At 37.6% G+C, this 23,087-nt stretch overlaps 2 protein-coding genes across 7 annotated transcripts in view; one reads left to right on the top strand and one right to left on the bottom strand.

Annotated features, from left to right (window-relative positions):
* caskb (calcium/calmodulin-dependent serine protein kinase b) overlaps positions 1 to 23,087 on the bottom strand; it is a 58,829-nt gene that overhangs the window by 17,831 nt on the left and 17,911 nt on the right. For 2 of the 5 annotated variants that reach the window (XM_083532240.1, XM_083532241.1), the window contains exons 3-14: positions 22,128 to 22,233; positions 21,930 to 22,007; positions 21,752 to 21,824; positions 14,843 to 14,945; positions 14,508 to 14,683; positions 13,271 to 13,393; positions 12,842 to 12,925; positions 12,187 to 12,286; positions 10,840 to 10,857; positions 10,216 to 10,337; positions 7,474 to 7,632; positions 925 to 1,113 (exon numbers count right to left, since the gene is read on the bottom strand). In XM_083532240.1, the coding sequence (XP_083388366.1) occupies positions 925 to 1,113; positions 7,474 to 7,632; positions 10,216 to 10,337; positions 10,840 to 10,857; positions 12,187 to 12,286; positions 12,842 to 12,925; positions 13,271 to 13,393; positions 14,508 to 14,683; positions 14,843 to 14,945; positions 21,752 to 21,824; positions 21,930 to 22,007; positions 22,128 to 22,233 (1,331 nt within the window). The remainder of the gene's footprint in view (positions 1 to 924; positions 1,114 to 7,473; positions 7,633 to 10,215; positions 10,338 to 10,839; positions 10,858 to 12,186; positions 12,287 to 12,841; positions 12,926 to 13,270; positions 13,394 to 14,507; positions 14,684 to 14,842; positions 14,946 to 21,751; positions 21,825 to 21,929; positions 22,008 to 22,127; positions 22,234 to 23,087) is intronic. The other 3 variants (XM_083532243.1, XM_083532242.1, XM_083532244.1) reach the window with 2 other exon arrangements.
* gpr34a (G protein-coupled receptor 34a) lies at positions 16,158 to 22,002 on the top strand. Of its 2 annotated transcripts, none has more exons than XM_083533982.1 (2): positions 16,158 to 16,724; positions 17,985 to 19,916. In XM_083533982.1, the coding sequence occupies exon 2, from the start codon at positions 18,032 to 18,034 to the stop codon at positions 19,145 to 19,147; it is 1,116 nt and encodes a 371-aa protein (XP_083390108.1). In that variant the 5' UTR covers positions 16,158 to 16,724; positions 17,985 to 18,031; the 3' UTR covers positions 19,148 to 19,916. The 2 variants fall into 2 exon arrangements, with proteins under 2 accessions (XP_083390108.1, XP_083390107.1); XM_083533981.1 differs by lacking the exon at positions 16,158 to 16,724 and adding an exon at positions 17,271 to 17,501 and having other exon boundaries at positions 17,846 to 22,002.

Here is a 23,087-nt window from a genome sequence, read left to right as displayed (position 1 = left end):
AACCATACTGTTGCTCACAGATGATCACCTCTTCCCTCAGCCTGTCTTCCACTACTCTTTCCCATAACTTCATGGTGTTACTGATCAACTTTATTCCCCAACTTTAGTCTGCACATCGCCCTTATTCTTAAAAATCGGTACCAGCACACACTTTCTCTACTCCTCAGGCATCCTCTCACCTTCCAAAATCTTATTGAAAACTGGATAAAAACTCCACTACTATCTCTCCTAAACATCTCCATGCTTCTACTGGTATGTCATCTGGTCCAACCGACTTTCCACTCTTCATCCTCTTAATCGCTGCTCTCACTTCCTCCTTTCTCTCTCATTTTCCTCATTCATCAGCTGCTGAAAATATTCCCTCCACCTTCTCAACACACTCTCCTCACTAGTCAACAACATTAAATCTAACTACAAACCACTAACATATGTGATGTTTCATACATCAATAAATCTATGCATCAATTGTAACTGTTGGCTACGGACAACACACTCTAAATCATGCTTAAATAAAAATAATGCACTACAGGGGACTATTACAATTGGGCATTAAGCAACATCAATCCCTAAACCTCAACACCTCCAGGAAACAAACATTTCATGTAACAGCAAGGTTCAGAGACTATTATTTCTTGCATAAAGTGTAGCAGATTTACAAATCACGACAGTAACTCAAAACGGGCAAGAAAACTATGATCTGGTATGTGGGTAACTAATGCTAATTGCTTAAATATATTCTTCAGGTAATGTTCAAGTATTTTTATCTCATGATGCAAAATGTGGTGGTTTCAACAGTCCCATACAGATGTATCATTTTGGTTTTATATTTTGTAAAGTGTAAACACAGATCAGGGCTCTCTGATCTGTTCTAAAGGCCATTTCATTCAAATTGTGTGTATTGTGCATGTCTGTGTGGGTAAATACCATAGGTTCATCGGTGTTCTTCTGGAATTGCACCAGCCGAACGCGGGTGACATTCTCAAGATCCATGTCTCCATTGACACTCTCAGGCGAATCTCCATTCAGGTATGGTGAAGTTGGAGGGGGGGTGACCCTCAGTGCCTCATCACTGTACACTTCATGAGCCACAACATCATGTGTTTGCAACAATGCCTGTCACAAAGAAACATCACATCATTATCATCACTCAAACAGAAATAATTCCTAACAGCAGTGGCATACAAGATCCATGTATTTTTGTGTACCTTCTCTAACAGGAATATTATACATCAAGCAGTTTTTAAGTCTCATTGACAAACACAAGTAATGCTTGCCTTACAGTCATGTATGTTTAAATGAAGTGATCCTTTATTTTATCTCCAGAACGTTGGATTTTATATACAACAAAAAAGCAGAAACTCATGAGACACTCCTGAGTGGATCTGAAATGCTGGAACATGTGACTGACAGGTGTATCTTGCTGTGCAGGTGCACCATGTTTGATTAATTGTGCAAGCAATTAATTACTCTGAATGTCTACTCTGGGGCTAAGCCTCTGGGTTTGTTTTTACCTGTGAGGACTACATTTGTTGTTAAAAAGAATAAACCAGCATGAAGCTCAGACAGGTGACTATGAGAGACGATACAACCACTGTGACAATTAGAAAAGAAAGCACAAGCAAAGCCAATACCACATTTTGGAATATCTTAAAAATCATACATGTAATAAGCTGGCTAAGAAAAACAGCTGCAGATGATGTCAGAAACACTGTGAGAGCTCTTGATCAAACAAAAAACAACAGTGATCACCAAACCTACACAGCATATATGAGCATGCACTTTACTTCCTGAAATAGAGACCAAGGCAACATTACTAATCCGGATAAATTTGGAAATGGTGTTTCTGCACTTTCATTTTCAATAATTTCCATTCACACTGAAATGTCTGAACGTGTTTATGTCCCTCTACTGCGCATTAGCAAAACTTAAAATGTTTTGACCTGCGCATTGTTTTCACCTACCGTTCGTTTACTTTCCCTGCTCTTTAAAACTTCACGGCAATTGTGAGGACAGACACGGTCACATGACTAAAAATGCGTAATGGTTCGTAATCTCAGTGTGGCGAAGGCCAAAACGGAGCGCAGAATATGCGTTTTCAAATAAATATGGCCTCAAGAGCCCCCAAAACAAAAAGCAGGTGTGGTACAAGCTTGGAAAAGCACCACAAAAAACAACTGTAGCAGTTCTGTAATGTCAATGGTTTACCGCTTAATGTAGTTAATGCAATAAAGTATATTAAATTATATTAGTATATACATTTTTTTATCCATGAACAGCAGATTCAATTACATTGTATTTGTATAGTGCTTTTAACATTGGCTATTGTCCCAAAGATATTTAAATATATAATTAAAATGTATTTTAATGTATAAATCGGTCCATATAAGTTTATCCCTAATAAGCAATGAGCCATCAAGTGGCAACAATGGCAAACTGTGAGATGTTATGAAGAAGAAACCCTGAGAGGAGTCAGACTCAGATGGAAACCCATCCTCATGTGGGTAACACAGATTGTCCATTCATTATAGTCAACATTGTTGAGGTTATCAACTGAAGAACGCCTAAATGCAAAACTGTTCATGGCAACTGTAGTCCTAAAACCATTGAAGAAAACACTAAATTATTACAGTTAAAATCTATCTTCCTGCTCCTTAAGTTGAATCCTGCTCAGCGACTTCATGAATCTTGACTGTTCATACGGAACCATCTTCAGCAGCAAAAACTGGTCTCCAATTGAAAAGAACTCTATCCAGAGTTAGGGCTTCAGGATGAAATAAACAGGTCCATAAAGAAGAAAGAGATAGGATCACTGATACCTCAGAAGCTGTTTAACTCAACATCTACATTAGGCTAATGCAAACAAAATAAGAAAAGGATTTTGTTTTTTTCTTGCATGCACAGTAAATAAATATGCTCAATGGTAGTCACTAGAAGAACATATATGTATGCCACCAGGCTCCGAAGTAACCTGCACTTGTGCAAATATAAGTGTGCACACATGCAGAGAGAAAATAACTCCAAAAAATAAAAAAAATGTCTAACTCCAGCTTAGTATATAGTACCCATTACTATATACTAAGCTGGAGTTAGACATTTTTTTTATTTTTTGGAGTTATTTTCTCTCTGCATGTGTGCACACTTATATTTGCACAAGTGCAGGTTACTTCGGAGCCTGGTGGCATACATATATGTTCTTCTAGTGACTATGTCAGAGATCAAACTGGCAATCTGGCAGAAAAGCCAGAAGTGGAGCTTTAACACCGGAAACTAAGAAAGAGAAGGAAATCTGCTTGCTGTAGCTTAAACCAGAGGCAAGACAACCAGGCAACTCATTTCCTTAAGTTGCACCTTAACACCATCTCAGACTTGTTCCTCAGTTCAGAGATTCTCAAGTTATTTCACATCTTATAGCATACTAACACTGTTAGATTTAACCTAAGCATATTGCCTTTGTTTTGTTGAATTGTAAAAGAATGGGAACATCTTTAGACATATTTTCAGTGTTATTACCTGAGCACTGCATCATAAAACTGAAGATCTTTAGATATAGAACACACTGTGACAAACATTGTTTCATAAGTACAGATTAAGCAACAAATACAAAACAAAAAGTTATCTTTTTCCATGTGAAACCTACATGGAAAAAGGAAAAGGAGTCAGACCAAAAAAAAAAAAAAAAAGAAACGAAACGAAACGAAACAACTCTTCCTGGACCTTATCTATAAATTCCAATTTCAATTCAATGCTGCAACAGTTTCAAAAGATACATCTATTACTGTATATACAAATTACCCTTCAGTTAAATCTAAATTTTATTGAAAAAAAAAAATACAGGCCTGCACTAATGACATCAAGATTAATATCTAATTAAACTAATTTCCTAGTATACTATTTATTACAAGCTACATTTTAAATTTACAATGAAATTAAACCTGATGCAATTAGTCACTAATCTCTCCTTGCTGTAAACAAACAAACAAAAACAAGAAAAAAAACACCAACATCAAATGTTTCAGCTCAAACCAGCCAGCTTGAAATAAAGTCCCTTGCTGAATATAGTGCATGCCAAAGTGCCCACACTGTTCCCTGTTCAACACCAAACGCACCTACAAAGGGGCAAGTGTGCATCAAAACTAAAACATGGATTAATGGAGGAAGGTGACCTCAGATCTCAAGCCGAACAAGCATGGGATGTGCTGGACACATGTCGAATCCATTGAGGCCTCAACATGCAAAAACAAATCTGATGCTAATGCCTTAGTGCTGAGTGCCACAGCATACGTTCAGAGGTCTTACAGATTTTTTCACTCAAGGGAACACAAGGAAGAGTTACAAAATATTTGGCAGGTGGATAAATGTTATGGCTAATTGCTGTGCAAACATATAATGACAAAAACAATCCCAGGTTCCTTTTCAGTACTGTAGCTAAACTAACTACAAATCAGGGCTCTAAAAATTGTGTTCCATCACAGTTTAGTAGTGAAGACTTTATGAATTTCTTCACTGAAAAAATAGATAACATTAGAAAAACAATTGTGGCAGTTCAACCTCTGACACCATCTCCTGAGACAGTGTTACCTTCAACCCCACAACTCCACTGTTTTACATGTATAGGACAGGAAGAGCTGTATGATGTTATTGCCAAAGCTAAATCGACAACATGTCAGTTAGATCCCATTCCTACTAAATTACTGAAGGAAGTGTTATATACAACTGGTGAACCTCTTCTGAATATTATTAACTCTTCACTATCGTTAGGACATGTCCCTAAATCCCTCAAGTTAGCAGTTATTAAGCCCCTCATTAAAAAACCTAATCTGGATCCAAACACGCTATCGAATTACAGACCAATTTCAAATCTCCCATTTATGTCTAAGATTTTAGAAAAGATTGTCGCTGCCCAGTTATGTTCCTACCTGCAAGAGAACAATATCTTTTAAGAATTTCAGTCAGGTTTCAGGCCCAATCATAGCACAGAAACTGCTCTAGTTAAAATCACTAATGACCTGTTTTTAGCTTCAGACCAAGGCTTCATCTCGTTGTTGGTTCTACTAGATCTTAGTGCTGCATTCGACACTATAGACCATGATCTCCTCCTAGATCGATTACAAAATTACATCGGCATTCAGGGACAGGCATTAAGCTGGTTTAAATCCTACCTGTCCGATCGTTACCATTTCGTAGATTTAAATGGAGAGCTATCCAGGATAATGCTAGTAAATTATGGCGTGCCGCAAGGTTCAGTTCTAGGACCCCTGCTCTTCACAATATACATGCTTCCGTTAGGAAATATTATTAGAAGGCATGGAATTAGCTTCCATTGTTATGCTGATGATACTCAGCTATATATCTCATCTAAACCAGGCGATACAGCTCAATTAACTCGGATAACTGAGTGTGTTAAGGAAATAAGAGATTGGATTACCCATAACTTTCTGCTATTAAATTCTGATAAGACTGAGATTTTGCTCATCGGCCCAAAAACTAGTATACAGAAGCTCCAGCATCTCAACTTGCATTTAGACGGATGTTCTGTAACCACTAGTTCAACGGTAAAAGACCTGGGAGTTATTTTAGACAGCAACTTGTCTTTCAAATATCATATCAACCAAGTTACAAAAACAGCCTTCTTTCACCTTAGAAATATTTCTAAGTTAAGAAACATGTTGTCTATATCCAATGCAGAGAAGCTCGTCCATGCGTTTATGACCTCCAGAATAGACTACTGTAATGCATTACTAGGTGGATGTCCTGCATCATTAATAAACAAGCTTCAGTTAGTTCAGAATGCAGCAGCCAGACTTCTCACAAGGTCAAGAAAATATGATCACATAACCCCAATCTTATCGTCCCTAGACTGCCTTCCTGTTAAGTTTCGAATAGACTACAAACTATTACTTCTCACTTATAAAGCACTAAATGGTTTGGCTCCTATGTATCTATCCAGTCTTTTAACACGCTACAATCCGCCACGCTCCCTGAGATCTCAAAACTCTGGGCTTTTAGTAGTTCCTAGAATAGCAAAGTCCACTAAAGGTAGTAGAGCATTTTCACATTTGGCTCCTAAACTCTGGAATAGTCTTCCTGACAGTGTTCGGGGTTCAGATACACTCAACCAGTTTAAGTGCAGATTAAAAACATATCTTTTCAGCAAAGCCTTAACATAACACATCACATATCATAACTTTGTGCTCCAGAACATCTGATCACATGCACATTATCAACTTGTGCTGTTAATATCATGAACAGCAGTTACGCTAATTCCTCTCCACTGCTTCTCTTTCTCTCCCCATCCCGAGACACCCTGAGGTTTGGCCAGCTTCAGTCACCTCCCACCTCGTGATGATTACGGACCTTTGAAGAAGTAGATGCAGAACTCGCAAACATCCCGAACCATCTAGAGACGTACCAGTGCTATTTGGATCCCGCTACATGTGTGGAGTTTGACATTGGACCTCCTGGAGTGTTTAAAGGCTCTGGCATGGAGAAGCTGATGCTGGATCTGTGATGATCACAAATGCTGAGCTTATAAAACTAGGAGCTACTAACCATATAGACTGTATAAGACTGCAGAAAGAACATCACTTATAATCTTATACTCCAGTAATCATGTTAGTTCTCACTCTCCAGTGTTCTGTATTGTTGAAAGATTTATGATCAAACTCTTGATGTCACCCAAATGAGGATGGGTTCCCCTTTTGAGTCCGGTTCCTCTCAAGGTTTCTTCCTCATAACATCTAAGGGAGTTTTTCCTTGCCACAATCGCCAGCAGCTTGCTCATCAGGGACAAATTCACAGCATTCACCTTAACTGTTGATTTGTGTAAAGCTGCTTTGAGACAATGTCTGTTGTGAAAAGCGCTATACAAATAAACTTGACTTGACTTGATTCTATAAGCTCAATCCAACCCACTCAATGTTGAGAGACTTTCACTTAAAATAAAGGATGTGTCACTTTTTGTTCCACATTACTTTAAAAACTACCTTGTCATATCCCTCCTTCTCCTACATTGTGCCTTATCCCATTCTGTGCCTGAATGCTCTGTGTTGCCATGGTAACACCATTACCCTAAGGTGGGTTAGCAGATTGCTGCTGAACTACTGAGCTCCTCATAAAAGCTTTATAAATGGCTCAGTGAATAGCCACATGAATACATATTATCCAATGGATTATGTGGCCTGCCCATTGCATGTTTCTTTGTTTATTAAGCTATAACATCATGTTAGCATCGGGGCTATAAACATGATGGACATGGGGTCGGCGTCAAATCCATTACATTACATACAAGATCCCTTGTAAACATGTTTAATATATGTTTAATAGTCAAGGGAACTTGACACGAGAGTCATTAGCCCTGAGCGACATATCAAAAGAAACCCCTGAATAAGCCCTGAGCGACCAAGTTGGCACCTAGTGTGGATGCCCATCGCACGTAATTTGCTTCTATAGTACACTTTTGTCTCTGTAACTCACCATAAAATGAGGCTGTGTGAGAATTCGCCTCAACTCTTTAGCCTCCATGTTTTCTGGGTAACAGGAGATTGTCTCCAACACCTCTTTGGCTCTCTGAACAGCATCGCTGGGTGGATTTCTGATCTGCGGTGAAGACCTTGTGTTGATCTTGTCATAAAGCTGCAACAGACATGAAATCATTTCAGAACAAAATACTATTAATTTATGTTTACTTAATATACACATTTATAGTTCCCATTAAAATATTAAGTTCAAAAACTTACAGATTTCAAACAAAACAGATTTTCCTTTTTTTATATAAATTTTTATTTTAATTTCATTTTCATTGTTTGCTATTTTGACCTGTGTGTGTACGTGTAATGTGTGTACGTGTGTGTGTCTGTGGGTGTGTGTGTGTGTGTGTAATAACATTTAACTGCAAAATATTTTTTATTCACAAACATTACTGGCTAATGATGTTTGCGCTTTAGCACAAAGCATTTAGCAGCTATCAACTATTGGTGCCGATTAATCCATTATATCAGTCAACCTCTATGCGAGATACATTATTATTTTTTATTTTTTTTGTTACAATCATGGAAAGTACAAATCAGTTGCACTTCATACATCCATCTAGTCTGGATGTAGCAGGAGATGATATCAGGTAGTGCCCAACCTTCAAGTGGGGGGTCTCTTTCATATACTAGTAAGCAGAAACCACACACATTGTGCAGGAAATCCCTGCCACTGGAATCAGCCAGGCCAACCAATCTTTTATTTTCAGCAGTCATTTGACAAGATGTTATAATGTGCTCTGTTTCTAAACCAAGTGCTTCTTAACAGCACCCTTCCATGGTACAGTCAATTCAACAAATAAGATTTTCTTCAATTCAGTCTACCACATCTGAACTCATTGTAGTGAAAAGTATAACTTCTGAGAACAGAAGATTCTTTCCTAGAGTGGGAATTTCATTTCACATCCTCTGTCCAACTTACATATGCTAGGTCTGGATGAACTTTGATCTTAAGTCTTTGCCCTTGACAAGAAAGGCCATGTGGAAAGCTTTGCTTTGTTTATATCTGGTCTATCTTTCTCAAGGATATATAGAAGCATTCATAGGATAGATCACGATGCTATCTGCACCAAAATTGTACGATGGCAGCAGCTACATCATTCTTGGCAGCAGGCAATGCTGGTAAAGCCATAGGAGTTGGCCAAGTCAACCTAGTGGTTAATACACCAAACTTCTGATCAGAAGGTTGTAAGTTTAACTCCCAGCCCTGTGAAGCTGTCACTGTAAAGGCCAAAATCCCTCAACTAATTTTTGCTGGATCACCACAATGGTGTCAAAACGGTGACCTTTGAGCCGAATCTTCATCTCAGTAAAAAGGGTGAAGTCCGCAGGAGTCAAATATGGTGAGTAGGATGGGTGCCCGAAGTGAGAGCATGTTGTAATGCATGTTCTGGCGAGAAACTCACATGTGATGAGAGTTTGGTGACAGGGTGCGCACGTGATTTAAAATAGCAGACCTGGTAACACACATGGTAAGAATAGCACCACTGTGCGTGCAGACTTCTGTTGCCATGTTACAAAACTTGTCTCGAAACTTTTTGATACCACCAGCTTCTTCCTCTGCCATTGGAATTCAAACACTTTTCCATTTTCTTCTTCTGACTGACTTAATTTTTGGTGACTGTGGCAAGGAAAAACTCCCTGAGATCGTATAAGAAAGAAACCTTCAGCTAAACCAGATTTAAATCTATACTCATCTGGGTGACCGTTCAATCATTGCTGAGGTGTACTGTTCGCTTAAATAAAGCTCCAATACAATCGGTTCTTTTTCTAAATTAATGCGATTGATAGGGTGTCCATTTTCTATTCTGCCTGGTTATACAACCTCAAAAATGTTATCATTATGTCTCAGACCACATCAACTCTTTTCATGCTGTTCATTTTAGACCACTGGATTTGTTTCCTAGTAGGCTGGGGTGGGTTTTGAGGAATAGCATTGATTTGGACCAGCATGAGCAAAATTCAGGTATGAGTTCAGGTACAGAGTGATCCAGTATTGTGGTGTGCATCCTGGCCGGAGGCTCTGTCTATTTTCCATTTCTATCTGGACCTTGTCAGGTCTATCTTTTACCATTGTTCTCCCAAATTAAGTTTTTTTTTTGTTGTTGTTTGTTTTTGACAAATATAAACTTGAATGCAAATTGTTTGCATTTAATGACAATTCAATGAAATTTGGAACCCATGAAAATCACCAAATAACACATTTTCTTCCTACAGGTGCCAAGCCTTTTAACTCCGCCGCCTTCATTTGCTGCTGGTTTACAGTAATTTATACTTTCATTTCCGACTTCAATAAGTGAAAAGCTCATGGGGCTGAAGTTTGAGGACTCAAACAATACCTTTCTTCACCTTAGGAACCTCCCGGGTTGCGTTTTACTGCTTTTTTTTCTGTACTTTTTGATTTTAGATATATTTACTGTGAAGTGTTATGCCACTGGTTTTGCAGTTTTTGATTGAATCTAAGCAGAATGTGCCGCCATCAGTTCAGAATGCATCCTGCTACTCCTATCTGCTGGCAAATAATAAATATATACACCAGTGACTGAGTTGCATTGGCAGCCATACTGTAGAAGCATGTGCCACAACACTGCCTGCACGTTTGACATAATTGATGCACAAGAGAGTGCACAATAATAAGATTGCAAGCAATACATTTATATGTAATATGTATAATGTTCAAGGTTCTTACATCCAACAATGTGTGCAAATGTTGGTCCTGGAAAACGCTGTGTAGGAAATCCAAATCTTTCTCACTACAATCAGTCAGGGCATGGATCTCTTCAAGACTATCCAGAACCTGAGAAACTGCTCCTATAAATTGAAATGCACACAAACATAGAAATATGAATGCACATACACATTTAAAAAACACACACAACAAAATAGACAATAAATGGCAACATCTAGCTTAAACACACACCAAAAATTTAATCACACACATAACTGTGGAAATAAAACACAGGCAATAGGAATAAGCCACAAAAATAGGCATTTGTTTTTTGTTTTGCTTTGTTTTTTCAAGGAGCCCACATGCAGGGTCATGATACAGTATGTACAACAGAGTATTCAAATTTGGAAGACTATATTAAAATAAAAGTGTTTTTAAAACTACTGTCAATGTACGAACTGGAAGAACACATTCTTAATGACCTTGCAGAGTCAATGTTAAATCACACATGCATTTAAATGTATAGTCTCAGCCTGAAGATGCTTAGATGGAATAATAGCAGGGGGTAAGCACTGAGGTGAAAAACTGACAGGACAATACAAATAAGAGCAGGGGCAGTGATGTCTGAATCCATGGGATACCTACTTTCTGCAGCAAGCAATCCTACAGGGAGGCAGCATTAGAACAAATGAGTTAGGAAATAAGAGAAGAGAGAGAATAACAGACCAGAAACAAACAAACAAACAACAGTTTAAAAAAATTAAAAATAAAAAAAAGTGACCAAAGAGAAAACATCCAAAAAAGAAGCAGACCAAAAAAAGGAAAAAAAAAAAACAAAAATGCAAAAAGCCTCGAAAATTGTACACACGAGAGCCATATGAAGCTGCATAACTTGTTATTAATTAAACATACGATATAAAAAAATAATCTCAACAGAAAGAAAAATAAATGTGTTTAAATTACAAATTCAAAATCTTTTTTTATTTAACAAAAACAATTGAAGAACAATAACTATTAGTGGAGTTACACAACATTTCAACATTTCAATTTACTTTTTTTCCTTTCTTTTAATTTACACAGTTTAAACCTATATATTTATACAACTAATTTTATCAACATAAACGTAAATGCAAAAAATGTTAAAATATTTTATTCAGGTTTAACCAGGAAACATCACAAATAGTCTTCCAGGGCAGTTACAAACAATTGACCCAGGTTTGAGCCTGATTACCAAATGGCAGTTTAGTATCAGCTTAGGAATAGTCCAGGAACTAGTAGAACATAGAATAGTCCATAGAACAGCTAACTCTAACAGCTACCTGTGTATCTCGTTCTCTCAGCAGCATCTAAAAATTGACTTCTCAGACAGGGAAGTGGAAACTATTTCACAATATGTTGCACGCTTCTTTCTCAATATATGGCTTTTGTCAGTGGTTACTATAAAAAATCCATAAGAGAATGAGTCGTTACTGCTTCCTAAAGCTTAAGGAGTAAATAATGAAAAGATATCTATCTATCTATCTATCTATCTATCTATCTATCTATCTATCTATCTATCTATCTATCTATCTATCTATCTATCTATCTAAATAAATCACACACACACACACACACACACACACACACACACACACACACACACACACACACACACACACACACACACACACACACACACACACACACACTAGGGGAAAGTACTCTTGATTCTGTGACTGGTGTCTTTTATACACATAAGGAGTTAATATTAGGATACTTTCCTAAAAGGTAAAGGACTAATTTGGTGTGTGTGAGTCAGAATTCTTGCTGGTTGGTATGGGATCAAATACTTATTTCACTCGATCAAATACTTATATATATTTATACACAAAGATACACCATGTGTATATACACATGGATTTTTATGACCTTTCCATATCACTCTATACTAAATGTCAGATGTGACTGATTAAACTGCAATTAAACACTTGAAATAAGTGTATAACCTCCTACCTGAGGAGGTGGGATCCTCTGTAAAATCATGAAGTTCCTCTGGGGGGTCACCATAGAAAGAGTTGAATTTATGGCTGGATACAGCAGCCAGCACTGCTCCCTAACAACAAAACAAAAAAATGTTTCAGTCCTTGATTTAAAAAACACAATTAATGCAACATGATGCATTTGTCAAATTACACAATGGCATAAAATACTGCATCAATGACACTTCAATTAAATATCACTGAAGCTGAGGGGGACCCTAGGGTCTGACATTTCCCCTAAAAAAAAAGACAAACAATGTCGCATCAAACCACATATATTCACCTTTATACAGACAAAAAAGTCAAAACGGAAAAGCATGTTTACCAAGTTTTAGGATTGGACTGACTGTACTTGTTTTTGCTGCATATCAATTGCCTTCTATGATAACAAACAAGAGCTGCTGTCTCTTTGAAGCTGAACTTTATATTCATTAACCTAAATCGGCAGCATTCTGTTTGCATGCGTGGATACTCTAAAATGTCATTTTTATGATTCCTTATTTTTATCATTTATCTTTTAGGACTTAATATATGATTACATAAATGAACGTAAAGTGATATGTAACATGAGCTGTACATAAATGGTAAACAGATATCCTATGCAAGATAATAACCACAAACTATTGAACCTTTAGCTTTCTCCTGGCATTAAACTTCCTCAGTTGTTCCACAGTCTCAGGCAGGTGGATCTTGTAGGCATAGCGATCCCTCTCCTATAGAAACAATAAGAAATAAATAATTTGTTCAAAATCTACACAAAGCAGGAAAAAACCCACACTAAACAATGAAAGTCAGTTGTATATAAAGTTATTCAGGTGTGCATGCAACAACTTTGGCAGAAGACGGTCACACTTTTTTCTTCTTTAGTGGCATCACATTTGTATTGTGGTTTTGAGAGTAGTTATCTGCATTTATGCAATCCACATCCGTGGGTTTGCATTTGACAGTTATGTTTGAAGGGTTATATGACTATTTTATTTTAACTTCTAATTAATATAATAAACTTAGAACCAAATATCTCTTGACATTTACTATGACAATACATATCTATACTTTACTTTTAGCCAAGGGTGGTTGAGGGCTTCATAGACGGTAATCCTCTCAGCAGGGTCCAGCATAAGCATGCGCCGCACCAAGTCTTTGGCACTCTCTGAAATATGGCTCCACTGCCGAGGGTTCATCTGATGTAAACACAGACAAAGATCAGACCAATTTCAGTTAAACTTGGTCTCTTTTTGTTCCTATATATTCTTGCATTGACATATGTAATATATATGCCTATATGAGCTGGATGATTATGATTACGGTATAATCCTACTAAATTACTAAATAAAGAATCTGTATTTTTATAAACATATCATCAAAAGCTGTAGAAACGTGAGCTGGTAAGTCATCCTGACCCAGTCGTAATCATGCTCATTACCAAACAGGCATCATAATATATATACCGTATTTTCCGAACTATAAGCCGCTACTTTTCCCCCATGCTTTAATCCCCATGGCTTAAACAATGCAGCGGCTAATATATGGATTTTTCTTGGGTTTTTACCCGGTTTCTCAAGATTCAAGCCAAAAAACTGAGCCCCATAACATTAGACTAATGAAATTGCCGAACGGTTTAAGGTGAACTAATGAAATTCACTCTGAAAACAACCGGGCATGAAAAAACACACACTTCACCTGTGTTCTGAGCTGCACGGCATCTCGAGAGAAATAGTTGTGAAAGGAAGGAGGAAGACAGTAAACAATGACTTTCTTGGTAGGCTACTGTTTAGATACAAGCCGTTGTAACGCGTTGAGTCTGGGTAAAGGGAGAGCTCGCTTCTGGTATGCTATTCCCAAAATACCGATATGCTCCTAAAGGAAGCGCAACATATTTCACTGTGTGTAACGTGTCTTTCGTTAAAGCCTGTGTAAAGTACATTAGTGTAGACTGCGGCTTATAGACAGGTGCAGCTTATTTATGTTAAAAAATATATATATATTTGTAAAATTCAGTGGGTGCGGCTTATATATGGATGCGCTTTATAGTCCAGAAATTACGGTAATTAATAAACATTAACACAACCCTTCATTTTACTTCTAGGTCTTTTTTCTTTGATAATGTTCTTTAAAACCCCCTTTAATAACTAACTATAACTAAAAAAAAAAAAAAAAAGAACAATTTATACATCATTAAAATTAATTCTTACATGTTCAGCAATTTTTACTTTTGGCACAATTAAAAAATCCAGAAGGTTTAACTAGCTCTAGTTTGGGCTGCATGCTTATGGAATTTAACAAAAGAAGCACTACCTTGTATTTGCCTTTAATAATGCCCTCAAACAGGCGCTCCTTAGTACCATAGAAAGGAAGGCAGCCACTGAGCAGGATGAAGAGGATGACACCGCAGCCCCACACATCCACAGGCTTCCCATATGGCTCCCTCTTAACTACTTCAGGGGCCATGAAGTGAGGTGTCCCTACCCGTCCTACATACACAGAAAAAGAAAACACAGAAAACTGCATTTAGTAATAATTATTAAGACAATTAATGGGAGATGGGTAACTCCTGAATGATGTTCTGTTTAATATTCTATCAACAAATAAGAGTGTAACATACATATGCACCCACATTCATACATACATACCTCCAGCCACCAAGCCAGACTCGCCCAGCTGAATGGCCACCCCAAAACCACCCAGCTTAACAGGAGCAGAGTTCTCTTTAGATGCCAGGAGCACACAGTGAGGCTTTAAGGATAAAGCAGCAGTTAGAAAGGTAAGCTATCAAATAAGACGAAGCGTAACATAAGCAGTCAAACAAGTGTTAAAAAGGAGCAAATAATGCACTATAAATGCACTCCTAAATGCCCACTACAACCTGTGCCCTCAGAACTTTTAGCTATCTGAAAGAAATTCTAAGACATGGAAATAAATCAGCAAGTTTAATCAAGTTACATTCTCATTATTGTCATGATCATTCACTTCATTTCATTGATGCACAGAAATGAAAGCTTAATTCCATTATTTGTCCCGAAGCAAGAACACTCATTTTACCTTTAAAAGGAGATATTTTCGAGTGACCACCAGAACAATGTCTTGGCAGCTGTATAGATTTGTAACACGCCAACAGATGGCTAAAGGCTGCACGCACATTCACAGGGAGCACCGAAGTCAGTGTACCAAAAGACATTGTCCTGTGTACATCGGCAGCTGTGCAGCTGGTACTAGTCTGGCCACATGCGTGACCATGTCTGCTATTCTGACCACATCCACACCCTGTCACCGAGCTCTTCCTACAAGTTTTGTGCCGGAAAGAACATGACCTCACTTCAGCACACACCCTACTCGCCAGATTTGGCTCCTGCTGTCCTGCGGCCTCTTTCCGAAGATGAAGATGAAGCGCAAAGGTCATCGTTTTTGACAGCATTGCGCAGTTCCAGCACGAATAGCAGAAAGTGCTTGAAACTCTTCGAAAAGAAGACTTTCAGCTGTGCAAGGAGACTATTTTGAAGCTGATAGTATGTAAACATAGATAAATAAGGTACTTTCTCATAAACCGAGAAACAGCCCATATACTAAGGATAGTAGGATTCATTGATTCGCATCGGTGCATAGGCATTATATGCAAAATTAATGGCTATGCACCGATGCGAATCACCGATTTTTGTAAATCGCTTCACCTTGCATACTCAAATGGGGTTTTTTTTTGTTTTTTTTTTACAGAAAGAAGTATGAATACCCTGAATTAGGGTTTTATGTAGTTTGAAAAAAAATTAAATAAATTAGTATTATTTTATAATATTTCATAAATAATAACCCCCCCCCCAAATAATAAAAAAATATTATGAATTGTCTGTTTATTCTGCTTGCATTTTTATACTTGCCAACTGAAATACATTATTACATGTAAGTAAAATACACATTTACCATTGAACAGCTGAACAGTTAATTGTCCAATTGTTGTAATTTAATCAATTTTGGAATTTTAACGCCTTTATACTATTTAGACTGCACAACACAATTGTTGTCCGTCACCTTTTATGTATGCAAGTGTATCTAAAGTTACCATTTTGATAAATATGTATTAAATGTATTCATAAATAAATGTTTTTAAAGTTTCATTATATTTCATTGTATTTGTACATCATTTTCTGTTCGGTTTTATTAATGCAAGTTTAATTTGACTAAATAAAGCTTTTTTGATATTCCTTATTTTCTTACTACAGCTAATGAGCAGATTCAAAACTTTTTTTTTTTTTGTGGTTGTTCCTATGACTGCAACTCCGCCTAGTGAGAACAGAACAGATGCATTTGCAAAGAGAAAAGGAAGGAAGACCAACAAAAAGGCAAAAGAAAAAAGGCATGTTAAATATAGCACAGATAACAGCATCATAACTGAAAGACAGAGCAAAAGGTAAAATAAATTACTAATTAATAGGCAAAAAGTCTGGGATGAAATAAAACATTTTAACTGACATTTGAAGTGAACGTTTCGTGGAGAGAAAGTGAAATGCACTTTGAATTGTGGTGAGTTAATATTTTTGCATGCATTTTTGAAACTTTTTAGAAACAACAATGTGAAAGAGTACATGACTTTTAATGTCTATTATTTTATTGGAACAGCATTCTGGAACATTTGTGTTTCTTTTTTTTTTTTTTTTACTTGCACTGACAGTAAAGATCTAAATAAGAGAGCATGTATTTTTCTAACAGTTTTCTACCAGACTCAAGGCCAATTCGTTTTTCATATAGGCCCAGAGCATGTGGGATCACATCATAAAAGTTCAAATGCACCAAAATATTGATCTAAGTTAAAATACAAAGATTACTTAAATCAAAACTTTTGGTTCCTGTGCTTGCAGCCTTATGCAAAGTGCAATTTGTGCAATACAGTCTGTGGTAATGTATAGCCTATACAAAATACTTGCATCTGCATTAAATGAATACTGTTTTTTAGGGGAATATAAAAAAAAAAAAGATATAAAAAAGTACATTTAACACAATGGTAAACGTGTCACTTCCTTCCTTATTCCAACAAGACTTCTATTGGTGCTAAAAGCAGTTTGAAATTTCACTTGAGTTAATTTCTGTGAATAGTGTCACAAGTTCTCCCCATGTTTGCCTTGGTTTTCAAAAACATGGCAGTAAATTGCATATACACGTATAAGAAAAAGTAAATGCCAGTGTATGGATGGTGCTCTGTAATGGACTAGTGACTTAAACATGGTGTCTCCCTGTCTTGCACCTGGTATTCTGTGAATAGGTTAAAGATTATCCATAAAATAATAGCATTTGATAAAAACAGTTAAGAATTTTAGGGGGAGTGGTGGCTCCAGCGGTTAAGGCGCTGGGTTGCAGATCGGAAGGTCTGGGGTTCAAGCCCCGGTATCGCCAAGCTCCCACTCTTGGGCCCTTGAGCAAGGCCCTTAACCCTCTATGCTCCGGGGGTCCCTTACGAGGGAAATATCAAGGTCCGTGACGTCGGAGTGACGTGGGGCCGCCTTCCCGTGGGCTCACCACCTGCAGGAGGGACCGTAAGGGACGGTGCTGTGAGGATTGGGCAGCAGTCGAAGGCGGGGGCCTGCTTAGACTGCTGCCCCCGCGACCCGAATTACGGATAAGCGGAAGAAAATGAATGAATGAATGAGTTAAGAATTTTGTATTCATAGTTACCATTGTAATTATTTATTAGTCGTTTTTATTTAAGTCTGTGTCAAAGTCCTCTACTTTTTCTATATTAAGATCGGCACTTGCTATTGCTGAGAATGTTTTTCTCCTCTTCCACAGGGCCCAAAATACAAGTTGACTCAATGACCACTGCTCACTGAACAGACATGATGTCAAACATCTCTTTCATCTATCAAAATACACTCTCAGAACTTAACTATTCATGTTCTCAGGAGGAAGCCCAGCGCTTACCATTTGCCATCCTCTATTCACTCATATTCCTGTTCGGCTTGGGAGGAAACCTGTTGGCCCTCTGGGTTTTCATCTTTCTCCACTCACGCCATAACTCGGTCCGCATCTTCCTCATAAACGTGGCACTGGCTGACCTTGTGCTTGTAGCCTGCCTGCCATTCCGCATCATCTACCACTTTCTGGGCAACTACTGGCCCTTAGGGTCCAGAATGTGCAAGACTGTGGGCAACCTCTTCTATATGAACATGTATGTAAGCATCACCCTGCTAGGTCTTATTAGTCTGGATCGCTACGTAAAGATACAAGGTTTGCCTTCCGCAGCATCCTGCTGTCACCGCTGGATGAAAGGGAACAGATGGAGTGTGGTGGCATGCAGTGTATTGTGGATAGCCTCGCTGCTGGCTGTGGTGCCTATGATCGCTCTATCTGAAGGAAATGAGGAGCAGGGCAAGTGCTTCCAGTACAAGTCCCGAAAACAGGCTTACAGTAAGGCATATTTTAACCTTTTTTTGGTGGGGGGTTTCTGGTTAGTGTTCTTACTTCTGGTAGTGTCATATGGACAGATTGCCTGGCGCCTTTTGAAAGCATCCCGTGACAAACCAGACCTGCCCAATGCACTGCACTACTCCCGTGCTGCTAAGAAGTCTTTTGTGGTACTTTTCCTGTTCACAGTCTGCTTCGTTCCCTACCATGCCTTCAGAGGAGTGTATGTGCAGTCTCAACTTACTGAGACCCCCTGCGAGATTCGCCGTCAAATAGACCAGGCAAATGAAGTTATGCTGCTTCTCTCAGCTCTCAACAGCTGCCTGGACCCCATTATGTACTTCGTGTTATCGGCTTCTGTGCGCAAAACCACAATAAGTGCTATTTCCCGGGTGTTCTGTGTGCGCAACCATCCCATCATCAACAGCTCTACAACGGAGTTTCACCGGACATCTTTATCCCAGGCCTCCACCCCTGCAATTGTTAACCATGGAAGTATGCGTCCCATTCATTTCCTAATGACCACCCATCCTAAAAACGATGCATAAACTTGCCTTTATGCAAACAGAGGTACATTATACAAACAAAAGAATGTGCAGGACAGACCATCACACCCACATGTGCTTTTTGGACTGCATATTGCAAATCCCTGGGAATTAATATGGAGTCAGTCCACCTTTTACAGTAATAACAGCATTCAATCTTCTGGGATAAGAAGATATAACAACAACTGACCCTTACATTTCAGCATGTGGAAGGTTGTGGGTAACCTCTGCTATATAAAAGTCTATGTAACCATTACTTATTGGGTCGTGCCCAGACCTCAATATTAGGTTACAATGTTTTCCAGGAACAGAGGTAAAAGATTTGCACCCATTCAATACATTAATTGGAGAGGTCAAGCAGTGAAATCAGACTGATTCATTGCCAAGGTGTTCAAGTTGGATTGAGGTGAGGATTCTATTTCTTCCACACAGACCTTGGGAAAGAAAATCATATATGGGTGTGTCCATACACTTTTGACCATATAATTTATGTCCTCTAAGAATATAGAAAGCCTTACCATGAATGAAAGTGGCAAGACTATTTTGACAATGACAACAGATGGATGATGAGGAAAAACAATGCTCAGTCAATATTGAAGCTAAAAGATCCCTTAAATAAAATTCAATGTATGTATTACATAGATGATATTACTTTTGAACATTTTCTTGTAAAATTTTCTTTGTGAGAATATGATAAGGTCAAGACTGTACAGATTTTTATTAAGGTGATTATAAGCATTATGATAATTATAATAAAATGAATTGTGTTTAACAATCAAAGCTGTAAACAAAACACAGAGCTACACAGAAGCACACACAAAAAACAGTGCCTTGAGACAAATGGCTTCACAAACTACACCATTACATGATATACACAAAGGCTATTGAGTAGTGTTTGTTAAACTAAATTAAACAAACTCTGTATATAATGCTGATCTGTGGTGGTGTGAAACTGCCCATCTGTGCTAACCCTTGGGTGAGTCTCTAACAGTAATCCCATTTTAATCACAGATGTCTGGCACATTGGAAAGGGATTAATTTGGCTGTTTTACAGTACTACTTTAGATACTACCTACACACAAACAATCAAATTATTTTGCTTAGCATAAAATGTGAAGCATATAGGGTAATGCAACAGAAAAACATATGATACATATTCTTTTTTTTGGTATCCAGGCCTCAGGGTGTTACACTATAGTAAAAAAAAAATAAAAATCACGTTCATCCTGTCCTCCACAACTGATATTACGAAATAAAACTGGGGAAAGAAAAAAACACTGACATTTTTCAGGTAAAGTTTTCTATTTTCAGGAACAGTAATTATTTTAAGAGGAGTGCTTGAATTCTAGTAGTGATCTTTAGCAGACTTACAGACTATGTTAACGTGTTGAAACGTAAAAGGACATTTTAAGCAATCGGGTGTTTTATTTCATGTTGTAAATAAAACCCCCAAAACCTGTGCTTCGAATAGTTATATGATTAGAAAGATAAGTTATATGGTAAGTTATATGAAATCACAAGCATTCACTGTGCAAAGTTGCACATGCACAATTATACAGCACAGGACATCTCAAGATCGCAACACGTACACAGAAAGGATGTGGTCAGTGTCACTGCTGCACAAAAGTACAGAAATATCTTAAAAATGTGCTGTCAGCAGTTCAAGGAACGAAATAACCACTACTCTACACAAACAAGGGGTGTTATACTGTGACCCATTTTAAAACAGTTTCATATTTAGTTTCTGAAGTTCGGGGTCAGTGCTAAGGTCAGGCAGAACAGAAATGTTAACGCGTCTCCTTCCTTGATTGTTAACAACTCTGTGAGTGTTAAAGCTAGGTGCATATTTTGGATGGTATTCAAAATAAATTACAAAGTAGATTTTACAAACATCACTCCACCAAGAATAGCCTAAACACAACTCTACAGCAGAATCTTTCACCACATTTCCTATCACATAGCCATTTTCTAACAGGATCTAGTCCTTGTTTGGGTTCCACTGTTATAAAGTCATTTTTATTATTATTCTAATTAACAGTACTGAAGAATTCTTGATTCTGACAGACCAGGTTAATTCACAATTCATGAAAAAGTTGACCCGGGATTGCTGACTACAAGGTAAATCACAGGTTTATACTATTGAACTCATTAACTACTGTCCCAAACCTAACCATAGATAACTAGTTACAACAGGTCATTCACAAGAATTCGCATGTAGAGTGGGCACTTAATATAATCCAAGCCAAAATAATAAACCGTTTTTTATTATAATATCATATAATTTTTGATATGATGCTTTTTGTAAGCATATGCTTATATAACATTTATAGCAGAAGAGTCTGCATACTGTACGAAAAAAAAAAAAAAGCAGCTGAGGAAACAAAAGCTCATAGCATTTAAAACAAAAGTGATACCCAGAAGCAGCTTATTTTACACACATTCCACAACATTAAATTGTAATAAAAATAAATTACTGATGGAAAATTGTTACACTTCTTGATGGGCCAATTTAGTCTTCAAAAAAAGAAAATCTTTTGAAACTAATAATGCAATACAAAGGTCACTAAAGTAATGAACATATATAAAAGGGCTGAATGAACACCTTACCTTGACATCTCGATGAATAACATTGTTGTCATGGCAGTAGCGCAGTGCTTCTAAGATCTGGCGCATGTAGTGACTGAGGAGGGTGAAAATTATAAAGTTAAAAAAAAAAAAAAAAGCTTTACATTGTACAGAGACTTGCGATGAGAAATCAGATTTCCCACTCAGGGGGGTTGCATACCTGGCCACAGCCTCACTGTAGACAAACCCTGCATCTGCCCTCTTCACTATCTCAAAGCAAAGATCTGCACCATCCATACTACAAGAAGAAGAAAAGGAGTTTGGGGGGGGGGGGAATTTTACACGTTACCAATACTAAAATAAATTTACACAATGTGCACAAACACACGCACACACACACACACGCACACGCACTTACAACTCAAAAACCATGTAGAGCATTCCATCTGAGCTGTAGGTTTCCAGGAGTTCTACAATGTGAGGGTGCTTCAACATGTGGCAGATACTAGCCTCTCGCTTCAGATCTATACATAGCAACAAAAAAAAACAAAAACAAACAAACAAAAGAACATACATTACAATACCAGTTAAATAAATTTTATTGGTTTGCAAATTGTACACTTCTTCATTGTAACTGCTTATTTACTCATTGCTTATTTTATCATAAAATGGTCCTTGCATGTGTGAGTGTGTTGTGAGAAAGGGATTCCTCAGAGTGAATACAGGAGCAGCCTGCATGACATACATCTTCAGCTCTTTTGTGCTTAAGCCAGACAGGCTGACGTCACTTTCTTCTTCCCTAAAGGGACACTAGAGGGAGCATGTTTTGTAAAAGATGTGTCATGGCGCAAATCATAGTGTAAAATAGAAAACTAAGAAAAGGCTTCCTATGAGGTCTTCATTAATATTTTTTTTATTCTTTTGATACAATTTTCTTTGTTCATAAAAAAACAAAAAAAAAAAACACCTTTATTTCACTGTGCTGAGGGAGTCAAACTGCCTTCCTAGAGGGTGAATGTTTTTTTTGTTTGTTTTTTTTCCCCAAATGTTTTCATTGGTATAAGGTTTGTCTGCCTGCCTTATTTAAATGTCTGAATTTTGCATACAAGACAGGGGTTTCTAAACGTTTGAACACCACAGACCAGTTTCGTTGTAAAAAATATTCTGGCGGACCACCTGGTAGAAGGTGGGAGGTGAGATTTTTTTTTGAGGCACATGCACGTTCATGTTTATATGCAAAAAAAACCGAGAGTTTAGTAATGCATTGTTTGGACAGACCTTCTCCTTTAGTGGTCGAACTGTATTTTTATTATTGCCAACATTGTACAGTAATATGGAAGACATCCAAACTATAAAACAACATGAATAGAATTATGTA

Source organism: Silurus aristotelis (assembly GCF_946808225.1).
Source record: "Silurus aristotelis genome assembly, chromosome: 2".
NCBI lineage: Eukaryota > Metazoa > Chordata > Actinopteri > Siluriformes > Siluridae > Silurus > Silurus aristotelis.
Note: the sequence above shows the minus strand (reverse complement) of the source record. Positions and strands in the feature narration are given on the sequence as shown.

What these genes read in the sequence shown, in the direction of transcription:
- gpr34a (XM_083533981.1), top strand. Translation starts at nt 18,032, where the DNA reads ATGATGTCAAACATCTCTTTCATCTATCAAAATACACTCTCAGAACTT.